The 18,316-nt window shown below is 49.2% G+C and overlaps 2 protein-coding genes across 9 annotated transcripts in view; one reads left to right on the forward strand and one right to left on the reverse strand.

Annotated features, from left to right (window-relative positions):
• The window catches only part of KPNA1 (karyopherin subunit alpha 1), a 260,914-nt gene that overhangs the window by 13,071 nt on the left and 229,527 nt on the right, over window positions 1-18,316 (forward strand). The window lies entirely within an intron of this gene.
• Window positions 3,724-12,842, reverse strand: SCNN1A (sodium channel epithelial 1 subunit alpha). Its single transcript, XM_005291315.4, has 13 exons — window positions 12,161-12,842; window positions 11,209-11,606; window positions 10,619-10,874; window positions 9,553-9,740; window positions 8,803-8,903; window positions 8,168-8,331; window positions 7,446-7,544; window positions 7,161-7,278; window positions 6,800-6,878; window positions 6,286-6,343; window positions 6,092-6,147; window positions 4,733-4,808; window positions 3,724-4,528 (listed from the first exon to the last, which is right to left on the reverse strand). Exons 1-13 carry the CDS (start codon window positions 12,167-12,169, stop codon window positions 4,202-4,204), a joined length of 1,929 nt encoding a protein of 642 aa, XP_005291372.1. The 5' UTR covers window positions 12,170-12,842; the 3' UTR covers window positions 3,724-4,201.

Raw genomic sequence — 18,316 nt, forward strand, 5'->3', positions numbered from 1 at the left:
TGAGATTACAGCAGGAAACCAATCAATTATTAATGAGCCAGACGACCCAAGATCAAGCCCTCCTGTGCGAGGTTGTGGACCAGCTGAAGATCGTCACCACCCAGGCCCAGGGGTCCAATGGGACGCGAACCCTGAGGGTCACCGGTTGTCTGCCAAAGATGACGGCAGACAGTGATATAGAGGCATATCTCCTCTCATTTGAAAGGACTGCTCAGCGTGAGGTGTGGCCCCTGGAGCAGTGGGCCAGCATTCTCGCCCCTTCTTTGTGGGGAGAGGTCCAGAAGGCCTACTTTGATCTGCCCACTGGGGATGCTGCTGACTATTCCTGGCTGAGGGCAGAGATCCTAGTGACGGCAGCGGTACGGGCCCAGAGGTTCCAGGAGTGGAAATACAGGGAGAACAAACCTCCAAGGTCCCAACTATTCGACCTCATACCCCTCGCTCGAAAGTGGTTACAGCCCGAGGCATGCAGCCCGGAGGAGATTTTAGAGACTTTGGTCATGGACCATTACATGCGGGGACTGCCGCCAGATCTCTGCAAATGGGTCTGCCAGAACAATCTGTCCACCTACGACGAAATGATCACATTGGTGGAAAGATGGCTGACAGCCAGGGAGTTAACCCAACTACCCAAGGAAGGCCCCTCACGAATCAAACACTCGACCCCGACCATGGAGGGTCGGGTGGCCAAACCCCCAGGAAGAGCTAGGTGGAAGAGGGAGGTCGAAAACCAGTCGGGAACCTTGAAGGAAGGGGAAGGCCTGAGTGGGGGGAACCCTGGGACTAACCCCCCTAACCCACATGATAGGGGAGTGACTAGAAGCAATTATAGGTGTTATGGGTGCGGGGAGTTGGGGCACATAGCTGCCCAGTGCCCCAATGTCATAGAGCCAATGCAGTGTAACCTGGGGAACGGGGCAGACCCATGCAGCCTACTCAATATTGTAGGGGTTGCAGTCACCCCACATAAATATACAAGGCAGGTAAAGTTGAATGAGGTAGAAACCATGGCACTCAGCACTCCCCGAGTCTATATCACCCTAATTTTGGGTAAATTAGTGAAGCGCAGCCAGTTAATGCAGGCCAAGTGTACGGGGGTAACCTGTGTCCATGGGACTGTTAGCTACCACCCCATCATACCAGTAAAAATTGAAATTCACGGAAATATCACCGGGGTGAAAGCAGGGGTAGTCCCAAACCTCCCAAACCCCATGTTCATAGGTAGAGATTTCCTCAGGTTTGGAAACTTGCTCCCACCGGGGGGAACCTGGGCCCGCCCTCTACTCCGGCTTCCAGCCCAGGGACACTAATGGTAGCAGCTGTTGGCAGCCAACCTTTCACTGCCAGAGTTGCTACATTTCCCTGGGCCACTTCCCCACTCCACGCCATTACAGTCATCGATTCCCTTCATCCTGGACTATTTACTGCACCTGAAACAGCAAGGCCTAGCAGTGTCGTCAATAAAGGTGCACCTGACCGCCATCTCGGCTTTCCATCCAGGGTCTGACCGCTGGTCAGTATTTGCTAACCCCATGGTTGGCTGCTTCCTCGAGGGACTAGATAGACTGTACCCTCAAGTAAGACAGCCAATCCCCCCATGGGATCTCAACCTAGTGCTCTCGAGACTGATGGGCCCTCCTTTTGAGCCCCTAGCACCATACTCTCTCCTCTGCCTTTCCTGGAAAGTGATGTTCCTGGTGGCTATAACTTCAGCCAGGAGGGTATCTGAGCTTAAGGCCTTGACGTTCAAGCCTTTTTATAAGGACAAGATACAGTTGCGGCCATACCCGGCTTTCTCCCCAAAGGTAGTTTCGCAATTCCATGTGAATCAGGACGTATTTCTTCCCATGTTCTTCCCTAAGCCACATTCTAGTAACTGGGAACGGATGGTCCACTCCCTGGATGTCAGACGAGCGTTAGCTTTTTGCAATGAGCCGACAAAGCTGTTTAGAAAATCAACACAGCTCTTCATTGCAATTGCTGTGCGGATGAGGGGGTTTCCCATGTTGTCCCAAAGGATCTCTTCATGGATCACGGCCTGTATCAGGACGTGCTACGACCTAGCAAAGATACCTCCCTCAGCACTAACAGCGCACTCCAGAAGAGCAGAGGCTTCCTCAACGGTGTTCCTGGCACAGGTGCCCCTTCAAGTCAGTTGCAGGGCAGCGACATGGTCATCGATCCACGCCTTTACATCGCACAATGCCATTACTCAGCAGGCCAAAGACGATGCCACATTTGGCAGGGTGGTGCTGCAGTCTGCGACTCAGTGAACTCTGACCCCTCCTCCAAGGGACTGCTTGGGAGTCAGCTACTTGGAATCAATATGAGCAAGCACTCAAAGAACAAACAGTTACCTACCTCTTGTAACTGTTCTTCTTAGAGATGTGTGGCTCATATCCATTCCAATACCCACCCTCCTACCCCTCTCTCAGAGCACTGGGGCAAGAAGGAATTGAAGAGGCGGCGGCTCGGCAGGGACCTATATACAACGCCATGAAGACACAACTCCAGGGGCCTCCACAGCTGACTCAATGGGTACCACTAGGGGAAAAGTCTTCCAATGACTATACATGCGGCGCACGCACTCCTACTTGAATGGACATGAGCAACACATCTCGAAGAATAACCGTTACAAGAGGTAGGTAACCGTTTTTCCTCTGGGCCGGGATGGAAGAGAACAAGCCACCCCAAGATAGCCAATAGCCCAGGCTAGAGCCAATCTCTCTCTGACCCCATGAATAGGTAATCATTTCTATCAGGTAGAACAGCTCCAACAGCAGATCGTGAGCAGGCTGTGCTCTGAATCAGGCCATGTAGGGACTTGAACCTGGGTCTCGCATCCCATGGAAGTCCTCTAACCTCTGGGCTATTGGCTATTCTGGGGTAGCTTGCTTTCTCTTGTGTTCTGGGGGGTTTTTAATTCCAGAGGTCTCATTTTTGTTCTGATAGGGCATGAAAATGAATTTCAAAACCTTGACATTTTTCACAAAGCAGATAACGGAGCCAGCTCAGCACAGCACCCCCACACCCATGCAGCGGGTATTCTGTTGTTGAACAGATTAGGGATAGGTAGATCAGAGCTGTGGCGGCCCTGCACAGTTCTTATTCTGTACTGCAGCAGCTCAGAGGGGCCACTGAAGCAATGTCACAGTTTAGGTAGCTCTGCAGGCTCTGCATCACTGAGGCTACTTTGGCCCCCACAGCTCCTGATTATGGGAGGCATAAGCCAGTGTCAAGACAAATTTAGCTCCCAGTGTTCAGAAAAGAGATGAGAGGCTGAATGGAGAGTTAGAGTGAGGCGTATGTTATGTTGCAAAGAAGAATCTTTGTATTGGCCTAAGAGCTGCAGGTAACCTGTGGAGAGCTTGAGACTATTCTAGACCTCATGCCAGGATGAGGATCCATGCAGAAACCCTTCCCCTACCACCACCACCCCACCCCCAAGCCCCTTAACCCAGCACCTCTCCTGCCTGGTCTCTAGCCTAGGGAGGTGTCCTTCCAAACAGGCTCTCCTAGCCTCCTCCCTAGATTCCTGTGTGGAGGGGGAAATTTCCACCCTGAGCATGGCATCAGAAACAGCAATCCAGAGTTGGGAAGCAGCATCTAACCTCCTGACTGAAAATTTGTCCTACAGAGGATGAGGCATTTGTGAATGCTAGTACCCTCTTGGGTTCTATACACCCCACCCTTGTCTGCTGTCAGGCATACACAAGAGCCTAATTTTTCCTGGTCACAGCCAAGCCTCTTTAATTAGTTTTTATTCTCAAACAGTTACAGACCACCGTGGCCACATCCCTGGGTGCTGAGAAGTGAGTGTATATAGATGGAAGGGGGCTCAGTCAATATCACCCACATATGCTGTCTCCCATCACTGGTGCCTCCACAGCAAATGTGGCCAAGGGCATTGTCATCTGTATTGTGGGAGATGAATGCAGGGTTTACCAACAGTAGGGAATATAAACTAACACCTCCCCCCAACCAACACTGCAGTCACCTGCCTCCCGACTGAGTGCCATAATTGAGGTGATGGAAGCTCTGCACCAGCATCATAGAAATGCAGTTGAGCTGCAAGTGCTGTAGCACCAAACAGGAGATCAGTCCCTGCTCCAACCTGCCACATGTCTTCAGACCCAAGCATATAATCTGTGGAGTGGGACACGAAACTCCTCAACCGCAGTGTGCTGCCCCACCATAATCCTCACTCCACTCCAATCTCAGCATCCCTGTTCTGCCCACATAGTTCCAGGCTGTTGTAGGAGGGCAGCGTAGTTACCACAGCCTCGACAGTGAAGCGGTGTGGAGCACTGGGGCCAGAAGGTTCAGGCTGGAAGGCAGTGTTGTCATGAGCACCTGGGGGTGGCACAGCAGAGGCCAGTAGCTGACGGGAGCGGAGCCACCGGAAGGAGAGGATGAAGGTGATAGCAATGAAATCCAAAATCAGCTCAGCGAGCTCCACCACAGAAAGAACAGAGGAACCAAACCAGAGACTCCACTGATTCCCCAGCTGTGAGAGCAGCGTCACCACCTGCAAGAGAGAGATGGGGGTAGTGAGAATTGTGTCTCCGTGAGGATGCTTGTATTCCCACTTGCTGCCAGGATCACCCACTGCTGAGGCTTTATTCCCATCTCCAGTCCTGCCACAGGAGGAGAAATACAGAAGTCAGGGATGCTGCTGGAAGGCAGAAGGGTATGATGAGTGGGAGGGGCAGCTGGAGGATGAGGTATATACCGTGAAGGCAGGAGACTCCCCATTGGTTTTATACTTCCATTCCTCAAAAAATATGTTCACTTTGGCCACTCCATTCCTGTTAATAAGAAAAAGAGATGAGTGACTCTAATCTCACAACCCCTGTATTGTAGCATACACTCCTTATGTGTGTATTTGCACTCACACCAAATCTTTAATCTTCCAAACTTGCAGTTCCCCCATCCGGCAGCCCACTTAACACTCAAACCTGCTGTCTGCCCAAAATCCAGTGCAGCTGGCCATACCTACAGCATTCCTCTGAGATTCCTGTATGATATCCCAGATTTAGGATCCCTCAAACTTACGACACCCACAAACTCCCACCCAACCCCCAAGCCTTTATCACTCCCACTAGGGTGACCAGATAGCAACTGTGGAAAAAATGGGACAGGGGGTGGGGGGTAATAGGCACCTATATAAGAAAAAGTCCCAAAAAACAGGACTGTCCCTTTAAAAATGGGACATCTGGTCACCCTAACTCCCACACACTTCAGTGCAGGGGTGTGCGCAGGAATTTAAATTTGACCTCTTTTGGGGGGCACAAACTCACTCTCCCCAGCCCCAGGAGTAGCTCACTGCCCGCCCTCCCCATCTCTGGCCCTGAGAGGAGCTCTCTGCCCCCAGGACTGGGGGAGTACTGCATCCCTCACTGATTATTTGGGGGGGGTCTGTACCCCTGCTTGCCCCCGCTCCTTGCACATTCCCCTACTTCGGTGCAACAGCTCCAAACTTACTACTGCACCAAACTCACATCTGACCTTCTCCTAAACTTATAGAATACCTCCACACTTTCCGTTTGATTCTCCAAGTTCATAATCCCTGCCCAAGACTTCACCTCCAACATTACATCAGTCCCTTGCCTAGTGATCCTCCCAATCATTCTGCCAATCTCTAGACCTCGCCCCCTAAACCGCTCCCCAAATCTCAATTTATTACTGGATCAAGTCCATTGGTCTGGGACCGGGCCCCTGAGAACACTCCTATCCCATTACTAGGCAAGATTGTGGGCCTGGTCCCAGGCTCCTCAAGCCTTTTGTCTTCCCCCTCAGTAGGTCTGTCTCTGGGTCTAGCCTTGGGCCCCTGAACTTCCACCTATCTCCATGACCAGGTAAGTCAGGATCTCCTGTCTTCCCATGACTGGGTCATTCTTCCTGTCTGGCCCTGCACTCCTGGACCACTGCTTCTCTCCCTGCCACTGATTTGATCTCTGTGCTTGGCCCTGGGCCCCTGACCACCCCTACTCCCCTGTTTCTACCCATCATTGGTTCATCTGGGCCCAGACCCCAACCCCCATCACTGGGTCCCATCTCTGGTCCTGAGCCCCAGTTCTGGAGCTCTCACCTCTTGGATGTGATATTGTACTTATTCTGTCGGGACAGCATGTGAGACACCCAATCCTGAAAGGAAAGCACAAAAAGCATCATAGATATACACCACTCTGTGATCTCAGCCTCCCCTTGTTGAGGGATGATAAATGGTGGGACAGGTTTGCGTCCTGGGTCTGGTGGGATTACCACAGGAAACCATATCCTTACCTCGGAAACAGTGGAAGGCCAGTGGGAGTGTCCAGCTGACAGCTGATACTCAGTCACCCTGGAGGAAGACAGATATATTCTTAACAGCAAGGGCCATGGGATCCACAAGGTCCAGTCTTAGCACAGCAACCTCAACAACTCGGAACTTTCTCTATATCTAGCACTTCTGCCCTACTCCTTACAGTGCTGCCTCCTGAAAGTAGCCAGCCTGCAGTATCCAGGAGCTCTCCCCCCAGCCAGCATTTTTACCCCACTACTAACTTTGTTTCCTGCTGGGAGAGACCAGACTGAAGTATCTATCTGGATGTTTAATTGCTCAAACACTATTTGCCCCATATAATTGAATACTTGGTTTGGCAAATCAAATTCTCAGCCATTCAGTCAGCTCTAGGAATGAGACACTCATAGGACTGGAAGTGATCTACTGGGTCAAGTCCAGTCCCCTGAGATCTCAGGCAACTCTTTCATATAATGGTGTTCATAAAACCCTAGTTTTTAGCCTACTGAGACTTACTCGCAAGGTTTCCGACATTTGCTGAAACAGCCCAGAACATTGGATTTGAATTCAACCTGGAGTTTGTAATAACAGTGACCTAAGCAGGGGAGAGAGAAAACCAAAGTGAGCTCACCCTATCTGTACAGGGAAGAGAATCTCTGGGGCATGTACATGGGTGATGCAGGCCCAGAACAAGGTAGCACCCTTGGAGGGGCTGAGAGCTCCAAAGAAGGAATCCCCTGGAGGACTTAAATAGGAGAGTTGGGGAGCTGATAGCAGGGGATAATGGGAGAGTCTCAGTGTTGGGGGTTGGAATGGGTAGGTTCAGGAGGGCTTGGGGGGTTCATTATATAATTCCTTCTGCACCGTCAACACTTACCCCATGCTATATGCTTCGTGTAATCACAATACTCTGCTCCAGAAGGTAAGGGGTAGAAGTAATATGCACAACCACAGCGCTCTACCATACTGCTCTGGAAACAGGAACGAATGCAGACCTGGAAGGCATGAGAGAAGGGGAGAGCTCAGCAAGGGAATCCTCACATCCCAGCATAATGAGGCCCAGAAAACACAGATGAGATCCACTCATGGCAGGGAATGGCTGAGATTGTATCCCAAGGAAGGTGGGGACAGGTCTGGGATAGGACCAGTGGTGATGGATTACCTGCTCAGTGTAACGGGACGAGTACAGGTTCTGCACTAGAACATCACTGCCATCTTCAGTGCAGTCACTGTAGCTGCCCCCAAGACGCATTGTCGTCTCCTGACAACAAACAGCAGCTTGTCAGTCTTAGAGTCAGAGAATTTAAGGCCAGACAGGACCACCAGATCATCCAGTCTGACTGCCTGCATATCACAGGCCACTAACACCCCCCAGCACCCACACACTAAACCCAACAACTGAAACTGTACCAAGGTATTACAGCCCTCAGGAGAATGAGCTATTATGTGCCTCAGGCAGATAGCCGGGACTGAGGTGCACCAATGCCCAAAGCCCTACAATGGCAGGGAATTGATGAAGTGATACATACCCATGGTTCTGGTGCCTTCCCTTTCTGCCTGCTGCCCTGTAATGTCATCGACCCCCAATCAATAACAAATACGATGGTGGTAACTTCCCAGTCCTCACTCCTATCTCATGCCACCAACTCCCTGCTATCCCCCTTTTCCAGCCCTTCCTTGATTAGTAATGGCTTCCAAGGTAATGTCCTCCCCCTCAGTCCCACCCAGTGTTGCCACCCTCTAGGGTTAACTTTTCTGCTTCCCATATCCTAGTTTCACGGCAACCCTTCTCCTCCCTACCGACCAATCTCATGCTGACACAAGGCTTCATGCAGGTGCACAGTGAAGCCCATGCCATCTCTTCCCTCTTTCTCCCCCCCCTACCTTTCTCATGCTGATGGAGGTCTCCATACCCGGACGCACATTGAAGCCCCCATCGTCCATGAAGGCTGGTTCATTCTGCTCATGGACCATCACCCGGGCTCCCGTCACTGTGGACAGCAGTGGGATATAGTCGTTCTGCTCTGTGCGCACTAGCAGAGAGAGGCCTGTAGAGGTTACAGAGAGTGAGGCGGGATCAGGGCCAGTCACTGGGGTGGGGGAACAGCAGAGAGATCACAACTGGGCTAATGGGGGAGGAGGAGGAGGCAGAGAGCAAGGGGAATCTCAGCTGAGCCAGAAAAGAAAATGGGATCAGGGCTGGGCCTGAGTTGAGCAGAAAGTAAGGGGGTCAGGCATGGGGGGGGAGGTAGAGACTTGGGGATCAGGGCTGGAGTCTCTGGAGGCGGCAGAGAACTGGGATTGCAAAGCCAGGCCTGGAGAAAGCAGAATTTGGGGGAGGCCTGAACTTTTGGCAATTGAAACTCACATGGGTCATGGTGGGGGATGCAATGCACCATCACACAGGGGAATAAGCAGAGGAGGATCTTGATGCTCACAGTTCTCACCCACCCCCAAAACTCTCCTATTCCAGATATATACCTAAATGGGTTCTCCCCACCTGCCACGGAGACCCTCACCATTATTGATCCCAGGCAGGGATGACGTCCACAGGCTGCTATTGCCATCATTGAATGTGTAGCAGTTTCCATAAATAGGATGATGGAAATGGGTGTAATTCCTGGGAGAGAAATGGAAATGTTCAGATTAGGGCATCCAGGCATGTGGGGCAAAATCCCCAAGAGATGCTGCGGGACAGGGTATTCTAAAAGGAACCATTCTTTTTACCACCCCATAGAGGAACTGAGAGCAATAAAGAAGAGTAGTGTCTGTAGTGTAAACAAGCCCTGAGAAGTAGGTCAGAGCAAGATTATTTAGCAAGCTGCTGGAAATGACTTCTGAAGCTGAAGAGCTGTTAGATTCCTCACGTTGCTAACTCTGGAGGAGGATACAACCCCCCCAGTGTGGACCCAGTTACACCAGTATAAAGATCCCTTTATACAGTATAACTGCACCCACACTAGTGTATGTACCTGTATCACTATTTCAATTATCTGAAACCAAGGGAAAAGAGCACAGGAACTATCCCATGGCACTTAGGGGTCAGTGAACCTGAGGAGCCAAGACCCCAAGGGCAGGACCCAGAGCCCATCACTTGAGATTATGGGATCCAGGAGCCCCAGGAATTGAACAAGGAAGAATGCCCCAGCCTTGGGCCCTGGCAGTGGGTGTAACAGTGTTCTCCAGCAGTAGTGTCTTGGCTTCTCCTTGTACCCAGCAAGGAATGCAGAAGTTGTTAAGATGGGATATTGGAGCCCCTCAGCACTCACGCCTTGTCACATGTAACCTCATTGAAGCGGCAAGCATAGATGAAGTTCTCAAAATTGGACTCATCCAGGGCCTTTGTGTTAGGCATCCGTGCCAAAATGTTGATGTAGTGGAAACTGTACCATTCACGCACAGCATCTACACCTGAGGAATACGTCTGGTGGAAACAATCCTCATTGGTCTCATTGCACTGCAAGAGAAACATCAGCTGTCTCAAGGAGGAGGGATGAGGGGTATACCTGACCTACCCCCCCCCTTCCCTGAACATGGACAGGAAATAAATTCAGATTATACTTGACAAGTGCAGCTAACAGACATAAAGGGAGCCCCTCTCCCCCAACCCCAGATCCTCAATTGGAGGGAACCTCCTCGGCAGGTGGAATGATCGAGAGGCTGAGGAAGCAGCAAATCACAGTGAAGTTATTGTAATTGGCTGTGCAGAAAATGAGATTGTGGAGTATACACAGGAGCTTTCAATTCTGGAACAGGGAGTCCCTCTCTGTGGGTGTATTTATGCTCTGGTATAAACGTAAAATTTAGAACAAACTAGCTACATTGCTCAGAGGTGCAAAAAATTAAAACGCTAAGTGCTGTAGTTAAATTGACTGAGGGAAGAATTCTTCCATTGATGTAGCTACTATCACTCGAGGAGGGAAACTACCTTCATTGACAGAAAAACCCCTTCCATCAATGTGGGAAGCATCTACACTACAGTGCTATAGCAGCACTGCTGCAGTTATGCTGCTGTAGCAACTGTAGTGTAGACATGCCCTAGCCTAGACTAAAATTTTTGCTCCCACTGGAACTCTAGTTAATTGATTGACAGTTGAATACACTCTAGAGAATGGATGGAGAAGGGGGACAATCCTTCCCTAGATCCCTTAGGGAGAGACTGGGCCTTGAAAGGCTTTTTTCAGCTCTTAACTTCTTTCATTAGTAGCAGCAACAACTTCATCAGATTTCCAGCCAGTGGAGGGTGGAGCTGACACTGGTACGAAAGGATCTAATGAGAGATTAGGAGCTAGGCAGAGTCTATAGAGTACAGGAGAGAGAGGGATCTATTCTCACCAGGATGAAGCCAATTTTCCAGTCACTTTTGTCCACTGGAGGACTGTTTCCCTTCAGGCTGGCTGGTTCATCACGCTTGTGTCTCCTCAGTGGGTGGCGGTGGACATGGTGGGACAGACTCCTTGGGCTACGTTTCCGGCTGGACTGGGCTGCCCAGTTGCTTTGTACTAGAGACATATTGTAGTTATACAGGTCCATTAGTGTCTGATGGGTGATACGATCCAGTTCATCCAGCTCCTTCTGGACAGCACTGTATCTGTGAGATGGAGAGAGTGGACTCCAGAGTTAGGACTTGTCTCGGGCAATTTCCCACTATAGGTATACTTATACTATAATAGTTATTTGGCTATAGCTAGACAGGTATAAGTCCCCACGTGGGAATAAAAGTGACTTTATTCAGATATAATTACTCTGCTTCCCAACTGTAGTGGAATAGTTATTCCAGTATAGTTATGTAGGGAAATTTACCCATGTAGACAAGCCCTTCATGTCTCAATATCACCTGTAGAGGCACCAGGTATTTCTCCTGATCCAGTAGGAGACCAATACACCATATATATACCTGTAGCTCCTGGGAGTTTGTCTCATACCTGTAGGGGTTGAGGGTGCACAGTGTGACAGCAGGGAAGGTCAGCCTGTCTGAGTTGAGGTTAAGGTTCAGGTTGACAGGGAAGCTGAAGTACTGCCTGTAGAGGATCCCAAATTGCCAGTACATTAGGCCAAAGGTGAGGAAGAAGAGCACAGACCAGAAGGCTGTCTTCATTTTGTTCCTCTTGGAGCAGACTAAGCGGATTGCTCCATGGATGGTTGTGTTGTTACAGAAGAACTGGAAGAGTTCATGGTATGACTTGTGGAACTCAATGAGGCCCTGACACTCCTTCTCCAACTTCTCTGCCACTTCCTCCACCTTCTGCTGCTTCTCTGCTTCCTGTTTACACCTCCGCAGCCTCTCCCCCACTGGCACGTTCTCTGCCTTCACAGCTACAACCTACGACAGAATAAGCTTGGAATCAGGCAATATATAGATACCAGTTATGTCTACCATGACTCACCTAACTCAGGAAGCCTCTGCCTGCTGTGACCCTTTAGCCCCTCCACACACACCCCTTACCGTCCTCCACATTCCAGCCCTTCCACACACACACCCCTATCCTCTTCCGCACCCTGGCCCCTCCATGCACACACCCATTCTCCCCCAGGCCCTGACCCCTCCAGACACACACCCCTATCCTCCCCCATGCCCTGGCCCCTCTACACACACACTATCCTCCCCATATCCCAGCCCTTCCACACACATACACACACCTCTATCTTCCCCTAAGTCCAGAGTCTCCACACACACCCACACCCTATCCTCCCCCACGCCTCAGTCCTTCCACACACTCCCCACATATCCTCCCTGCCCCAGTCTCTCCATACACACACCCAGACCCCCTCCCTCCTTTACCCCAGAATTCACTCAGTAGAAACCCCACCACACCCTTCTTCAGAGGGTGATGTTTAAAAGCAACGTTAGAAGCAACTGAGTAGAAAGACACTAACTTGATGCATGTTGACCTATGATGCTGTTTCCACTGAGCTATGTGGACTCCGCTCTCCTTGGAAATGAGGGTCTCCCTTTGCTGTTGTCCCCCTGTGGGAGTTTCTCTCTCCTAGGCGAGATCTGTGCTCTGCTGTGCCCTGGTCTCAGACTCCTGGCTCTGCCTCCTGGCAGCTGCTTTGCCTTGGTGGTTAGGATTAGACTGGTTTCTTTCCAGCTCAATCTAGCAACCTGTCCTGCTCCTGCCCTCCCAGCCGCTCCCCGCCCCCGCAGCTCTGGGGGAAAAGAAAAGCCTCATTAACATCTCAATATCTCCGTTCCTAGAGAAAAGGGAGATGGGCAGGGGTAGGGGGAGAGCAAGGGGTAGAAAAGGGCAGGCCGAGAGGGAACGGGCGATGGGGCCGGGAGAGGGAAGGGGGGGCAAACAGATACTAAAGCCCCAGGAGTGGCCCGTGTTGACTGAGGACCACTGTAGAGAAAATAATGTTGTGGTCTGGGGCTTTCACTGGGGGCTTGGGGCAGCAGCAGCTCTGAGCAGCAGAGAGAGGATCCAGGTACACAAGTGTGCAGCCCCAGGGGCCGCTCTCTGCTGAAACAACAGGGTGGGGCTTTGAAATAGCTGAGCCGCGTAAAGTCAAGGACACACGCACCCCACCCATCCTTCTGACTCCCTGGGCTGCAGTCTCAGAGCAAACCGGTACTGACACCCAAGAGCCAGCTGGCCACCTCCCCCCCTCCCCCCGCAGAAGGGTGGAGGAAGAGGTAAGCAGCGCTGGCTGCTCCCAGGTAGGGCTGCAGACTGCTCTGAGAGCATTACATTATGTTTCTCCCCATTCCCCCGCCCCTTCTCCTGAGCTGAGAACACAATGTCCCAGCAAGAGGAGAAAGGTAGAAAAAAATGTTGGCAGCAGTGTCTCAAGGACATGGGGACAAGTCAAGGTAATGCAACAATAACAGCTGCTACCTGGGCTAGGCACACTCTCCTGTACCCAACCAGGCTGGGCCAAGGCCTTAGCTCAGGACAGGTACTGTACAGGTCTCCCCAGTTCCCAATTTCCAGGCCATCCCAGGGATCTGGGCTCCTAGCCTGTCCCTTTAGAGCTCTCAATCATCTTCAGCGCCCTTCAACCCCAGGAGGACGTAATCTGTGGGAGCTAGCAGCATTGAAGGAGGGACCCTTAAGCCCCAAGAACCCAACATTGCCTGTCATTCAACACAGGACTGTGAGGCAGTAATATTCTAATAAACACCCTAGCTGAGATTGGAGCATTGTGCTAGGCACTGTACAAACACTTAAGAAGTACTTGAAGAGATTACAGTTAAAGTAGAGAAGGCAGAATTATTATTCCCATTTTGCAGAGATTAAATCTGTGCCCAAGGTCACACAGGGAGTCTGTAGCAGCCCTAGGACCTAATCTAAATCCCAGTGCAGTGTTTTAACCACAAAAACATCTTTCCTCTCAAAAATCACTGCCTTCTAGTCCCAGCTGTGGGAAGGGATTGGCATCTACTGGGCTAGAGGTGAGAAAATTTGGAGTTGGAACTCCCAGGCTATGTGTACACTATGCGTCTTACAGTGGCACAGCTGTGCTGCTACAACCATGCCACTGTGAGGTACACAGTGTAGCCACTGTTTGTTAGCAGGAGAGAGCTCTCCCACCTACAAAATAAAACCACCCCAATGAGGGGCTATAGCCTCTCCCGCCGACAAAGCACTGTCCATACCAGTGTTTTTCATCGGTAAAACTTTTGTTAGGCAGGGGTGTGTTTTTTCACATGAAAAAGTTTTACCGACTAAAGTGCAGTGTAGCCATAGCCCTAGATAGTATTTGTAGCTCTGAATGTTTTTTCAGTATATTCCAAGGTGTGAATTTAAACGTATGTAATTATGTTGATATAACTCTTGGTGTTGACCCTGTTATTCTGCTGCCTGTTTTTCAATTTAGTTTGTGTTATTTGGGAAGGATTTAAGCTATACTGGAAAATGCCGCTTTTACACCATAATGAGTGTGTCCACACCAGGGAAAGGCAATGGGAGCACTACATCTGCATAACTATATTGGTATAATCAGTAAACCTTTCACATATAGACAAGCGTTAACTCACTGTGGCTTTGATCAAATCCCTCACTCTTCTTGTACCTCAGTTTCCCCATCTATTTAATCCTCTCTTCCCAGGAAGCTGTGAGGGTTAACGAGTTACTGTTTGTGTCTCACTAGGAGTGCTGTCAGGGCTCGGAATAATGATGGTCATCGCAAAGCTCACCATGTTTTGGGATACAAAATTCCTTCCTTTAGTGTAAATAACTTTCTATAATCCCAGTTTAATGATTCTGCATTTCTGATGTATTCCTCTTTTATTCCAACAACAAAAGTGAAGGGACATCAAATGTGTTTGGAAAGGAGGTTGTTCTGGAACGATAATGAGTAGCGTCCCTTGAAACGCATTTAAGAGGTATGACGGTAAGGGCTGGGGCTTTGTGTACTTAATGCAGCCGAAAGGTGTGGCTTGACAATGCTGGTGAATGAAATCCTCTGTTAATATACAGGGAAGCAGCAGGGGACGACTTCCTTTAGGGGTAATAGGGATAGTTCAGCCTCCATCATTATCCGAGCAGTTCTTGGCCTTGCTGAGGAGTCTGCCAAAATCATCTCATGTGGGGTAACCTAACATCTCTTAGGGCAGGTCTTCACTATGGGGGGGTCGATTTAAAATACGCAAATTCAGCTACGCGAATAGCATAGCTGAATTTGACGTATCGCAGCCGACTTACCCCGCTGTAGGGACGGCGGCAAAATCGACCTCTGCGGCTTCCCGTCAACGGCGCTTACTCCCACCTCCGCTGGTGGAATAAGAGCGTTGATTCGGGGATCGATTTCTACCCACCGATTCAGGCGGGTAGTGTAGACCTAGCCTCTGATTAAATGCTTCAAACCTTCATTAACAGAGTTGAGGTTATCCAGTGATGCCTTTGAAAACCAGGAAATAGCTAAGGCAGTGTAAACTTAAACTTCCAGGAAATACATAGATAAGGTCTTCTATGATAGCAAGATATTGGACCCACAATGACCCAGGAAGTCCCTTCCAGTTTTGTATTCCTGTGTGTAACCTTAACTCCGTCCTTCTGGAGCTGGCAATAGCCAATGGAAATTCTCTGCATGCACTCCGGCTGCATTCTCTGTGTTAGCTCTAGCTGTATATAATGGAGGGATTCATTGGATTAGCTTTGCAGTGCTATGATAGTGTTATGAGGATATCTGTAGGGGGGCTACTGCTCCTGTGGAGGGGGGTTCTGAGTCTCTCCCCGGGGGTATGTGATCAAAGGAAAAAGGTGCAAGTGTACCTTGAGAGCTTCAGACTGCTTCATTTCAGCACTGTATTGTGTAGGTTGACTCAGTAGCCATTCATGGGGTTCTTCTTGCCACGGGGATTGTCAGCAGTAAGGTGGGATATGAGAGTGGAGTGTCAGAGAGCTTATTGATGTAAATGAAAGTAGAGTATTAGATGGAATTGTGTGCATAAGGTGAAGGGGTTGTAAAATGTAGCAAGTAGGGGGTTATTTCTATGGAGTAGGCTCAGAGTTTGAGTACAGCAGGTGTAGGTTGCTCCTGCACAGTAAATAAAAATTTTACTTTAGCAGAGAAAAAGTCGTATATTCTGTCATACAGTGGTCACATACCCTGAGTGTTCTGCACTTCTGCAATGTCAGAGTGCTAGTATGTGTTTTGTGGGCATTTTGTGGCAGTGCTCAGAAGGGCAGAGTTAAGGTTGTGTTGGCATTTACCTTAACTCTATATTTCTTAGTTTTCGCCAGTTTGTTTACATAACCTTATCTCTTTATTTCCTGGTTTTCAGAGGCTTAAGTTTAGCCACTATCTATGTTCTAGAAGAGCATGAGGCACCACTTAACTCTGTGTTGATGAAGTTTTGGGGAATTTACTTTCCTTGGTTTAAAAAAAATATATTTTTCAGCACCCTGTGTACCAGAGCCAAGCTCTACCTCTGGATCATTGGCAATGATTACACTTGCTACAGAATTCACTGGCTGCACATAGGTCCCCTCACTGCCTCTGCATCATTTCCTTGTCTCCTCTCTTTCTGCCTGTCCAACACAGCCTGGTTCTCCCTCCTCAGTCATGGATGGAGAGGCAGAAATCAACTGGGCCCCGTTGGTTGAGGCGCTCAGGAGTGGATGCAGGAACAGTGTAGAGACTAGCATAAAGTCAGTAAGAATCTTTTTTAAAAGAGAAATGGGGTGGAGGAGGGCGTGAGAGGAAGGGTGATCCAGTGGTTAGGACCTAGGAGATCTAGGTTCAATTTCCTGCTCCATAACTGATCTCCTGTGTGACCTTGGCCAAGTCCCCTAGGCTCTTCAAGAGGGTTAGATCCCGAAACGTATGTAGGCGCCTAATTTCTATTGATTTCAATGGAAGTTAGGAGCCTAAATACCATTGTGGATCTGGCCCCATGTCCCAGTTCCACATCTGAAAAAATGGGGGTAATAAATACTTCCCTACCTCAAAGGAGCATTGTGAGGATAAATACACTGATACTCAGATCCAGGTGCACAAAGGGATTTAGGCACTGCATCATTCAGTATCGTGGCACCTAAAAAAATCACAGTAACAACACAGCAATACACAAAGCTTGAATTAGGCAGATTGAATAAATAGCTAAAGAGTCATGGGATCAGGAGCACTGCACTATGGTCTTTCACCTCCTAGGTGGGTGCCATAACCACTGGACTATAGAGTCATTCTCATTGTCCCAATGACTTTTTAAGTACTCATATACTGTAGAACAGCTTCAACAGGAGAGATTGAGACCTCTCCATCTCAGAGTATCCTGTAGCTTAGTGGTTAGAACATGCTCTTAAAAAGTAGGAGACACTTGCTCAAATCTTGCTCCATCCTTAGGCAGAGGAGGGAATTGAGTTTGGGTCTCCCATATAACAGGTGAGAGTGCTAACCACTGGGCTAGAAGTTATAAGTTTTGTCACCTACCTGTTAGGCACTTTCCATTCTAGAGAGCTACATGTTTTCTTTAATAATATTTTAATATTGCTTCCTCAAAGGGGCAGTGGGTGCCATGCACTAGCTGAAATAAATGTTGAGTGACTGAGATCAGTTGGGGGCGGTTTGAGTCAAGTTTTGAGCCCCAGGGATGTGCAAAAAAGTAACACTGTTGATTTTGTAAAATGCTGAGGTTTTTTTCAGGAAGCTGTATTTTAGGAACCCCGTGGTCCAATTACTCCAAATTTGGAACACTAACCTGACCCCTCACCCCCATAAAGCACAACAAATTTTATAACATTCTAATCATGCAGATTGTAGAGCACTTAGAAAAGTTGCTCTTTAAACAGAAAGGGCTTCTCAACCTGAACCAAAGTAGAGTTGGCACTCTATTGTAATGGGAACACATAATTCCAGTTTTGCTGGAGTGGATTCAAACAGGTGGCCAGCTGGTGAACATTTCAGTAGCTCATAACCAATGCACTATGGCATTCAGTTCCCTGCATTCAGAAATTAAGCTTCCTTTCTGGAAAGATGTTTATTAAATCAAGTTCTGACTTGATTGAAGGTTACCCAGCCATTTTCCAGTCTCTGGACATGAAGGTCTTGTCTTCACTGCAAAGATAACTTGAGTTCTCACTCCAGTGTTGCCCCTAACCTGAGTCTCACCTACACGTACAACCATCTCACTTAAGGGTGGTGGTGCTTTTCACTTGAAATGGCAGGGCTGGATACGCTAAAGCTCAGGTACTGCTAAAAGTCAAGCAGTTAGCCTACATCCACATTGCAGAGTGGTCATGTTAACACCACTGAAGAGCTTTTAGTCTTCCAGTGCCTTCCCACATTTCCCCCTGGGCCACATTTTCTTGCTGTCTACATACTAGCCAAAGTTACCTATTCATTCATATAGTTTAGTATTTGACTCCACATTCCTACATGGGTTACAAATCTGCAATAGCACTCTGTTGCAGGGTGACTGGCCCCTTTAAGAGGTAGGGAGGTGTCCAGAGCACCTGCGATTCATCAGCTGCCACCAGAATGGGCTTGAGTTGAAAGAGAGCACCTAGGCCCTAGAGGGGAGGAGACTGGGTGAAGTGGAAAAGGGCTCAGGACTAAAAGATCAGTAGAGGAGCTAGCTTGCCGATC

The sequence above is a fragment of the Chrysemys picta genome, chromosome 1, assembly GCF_011386835.1.
Source record: "Chrysemys picta bellii isolate R12L10 chromosome 1, ASM1138683v2, whole genome shotgun sequence".
NCBI lineage: Eukaryota > Metazoa > Chordata > Testudines > Emydidae > Chrysemys > Chrysemys picta.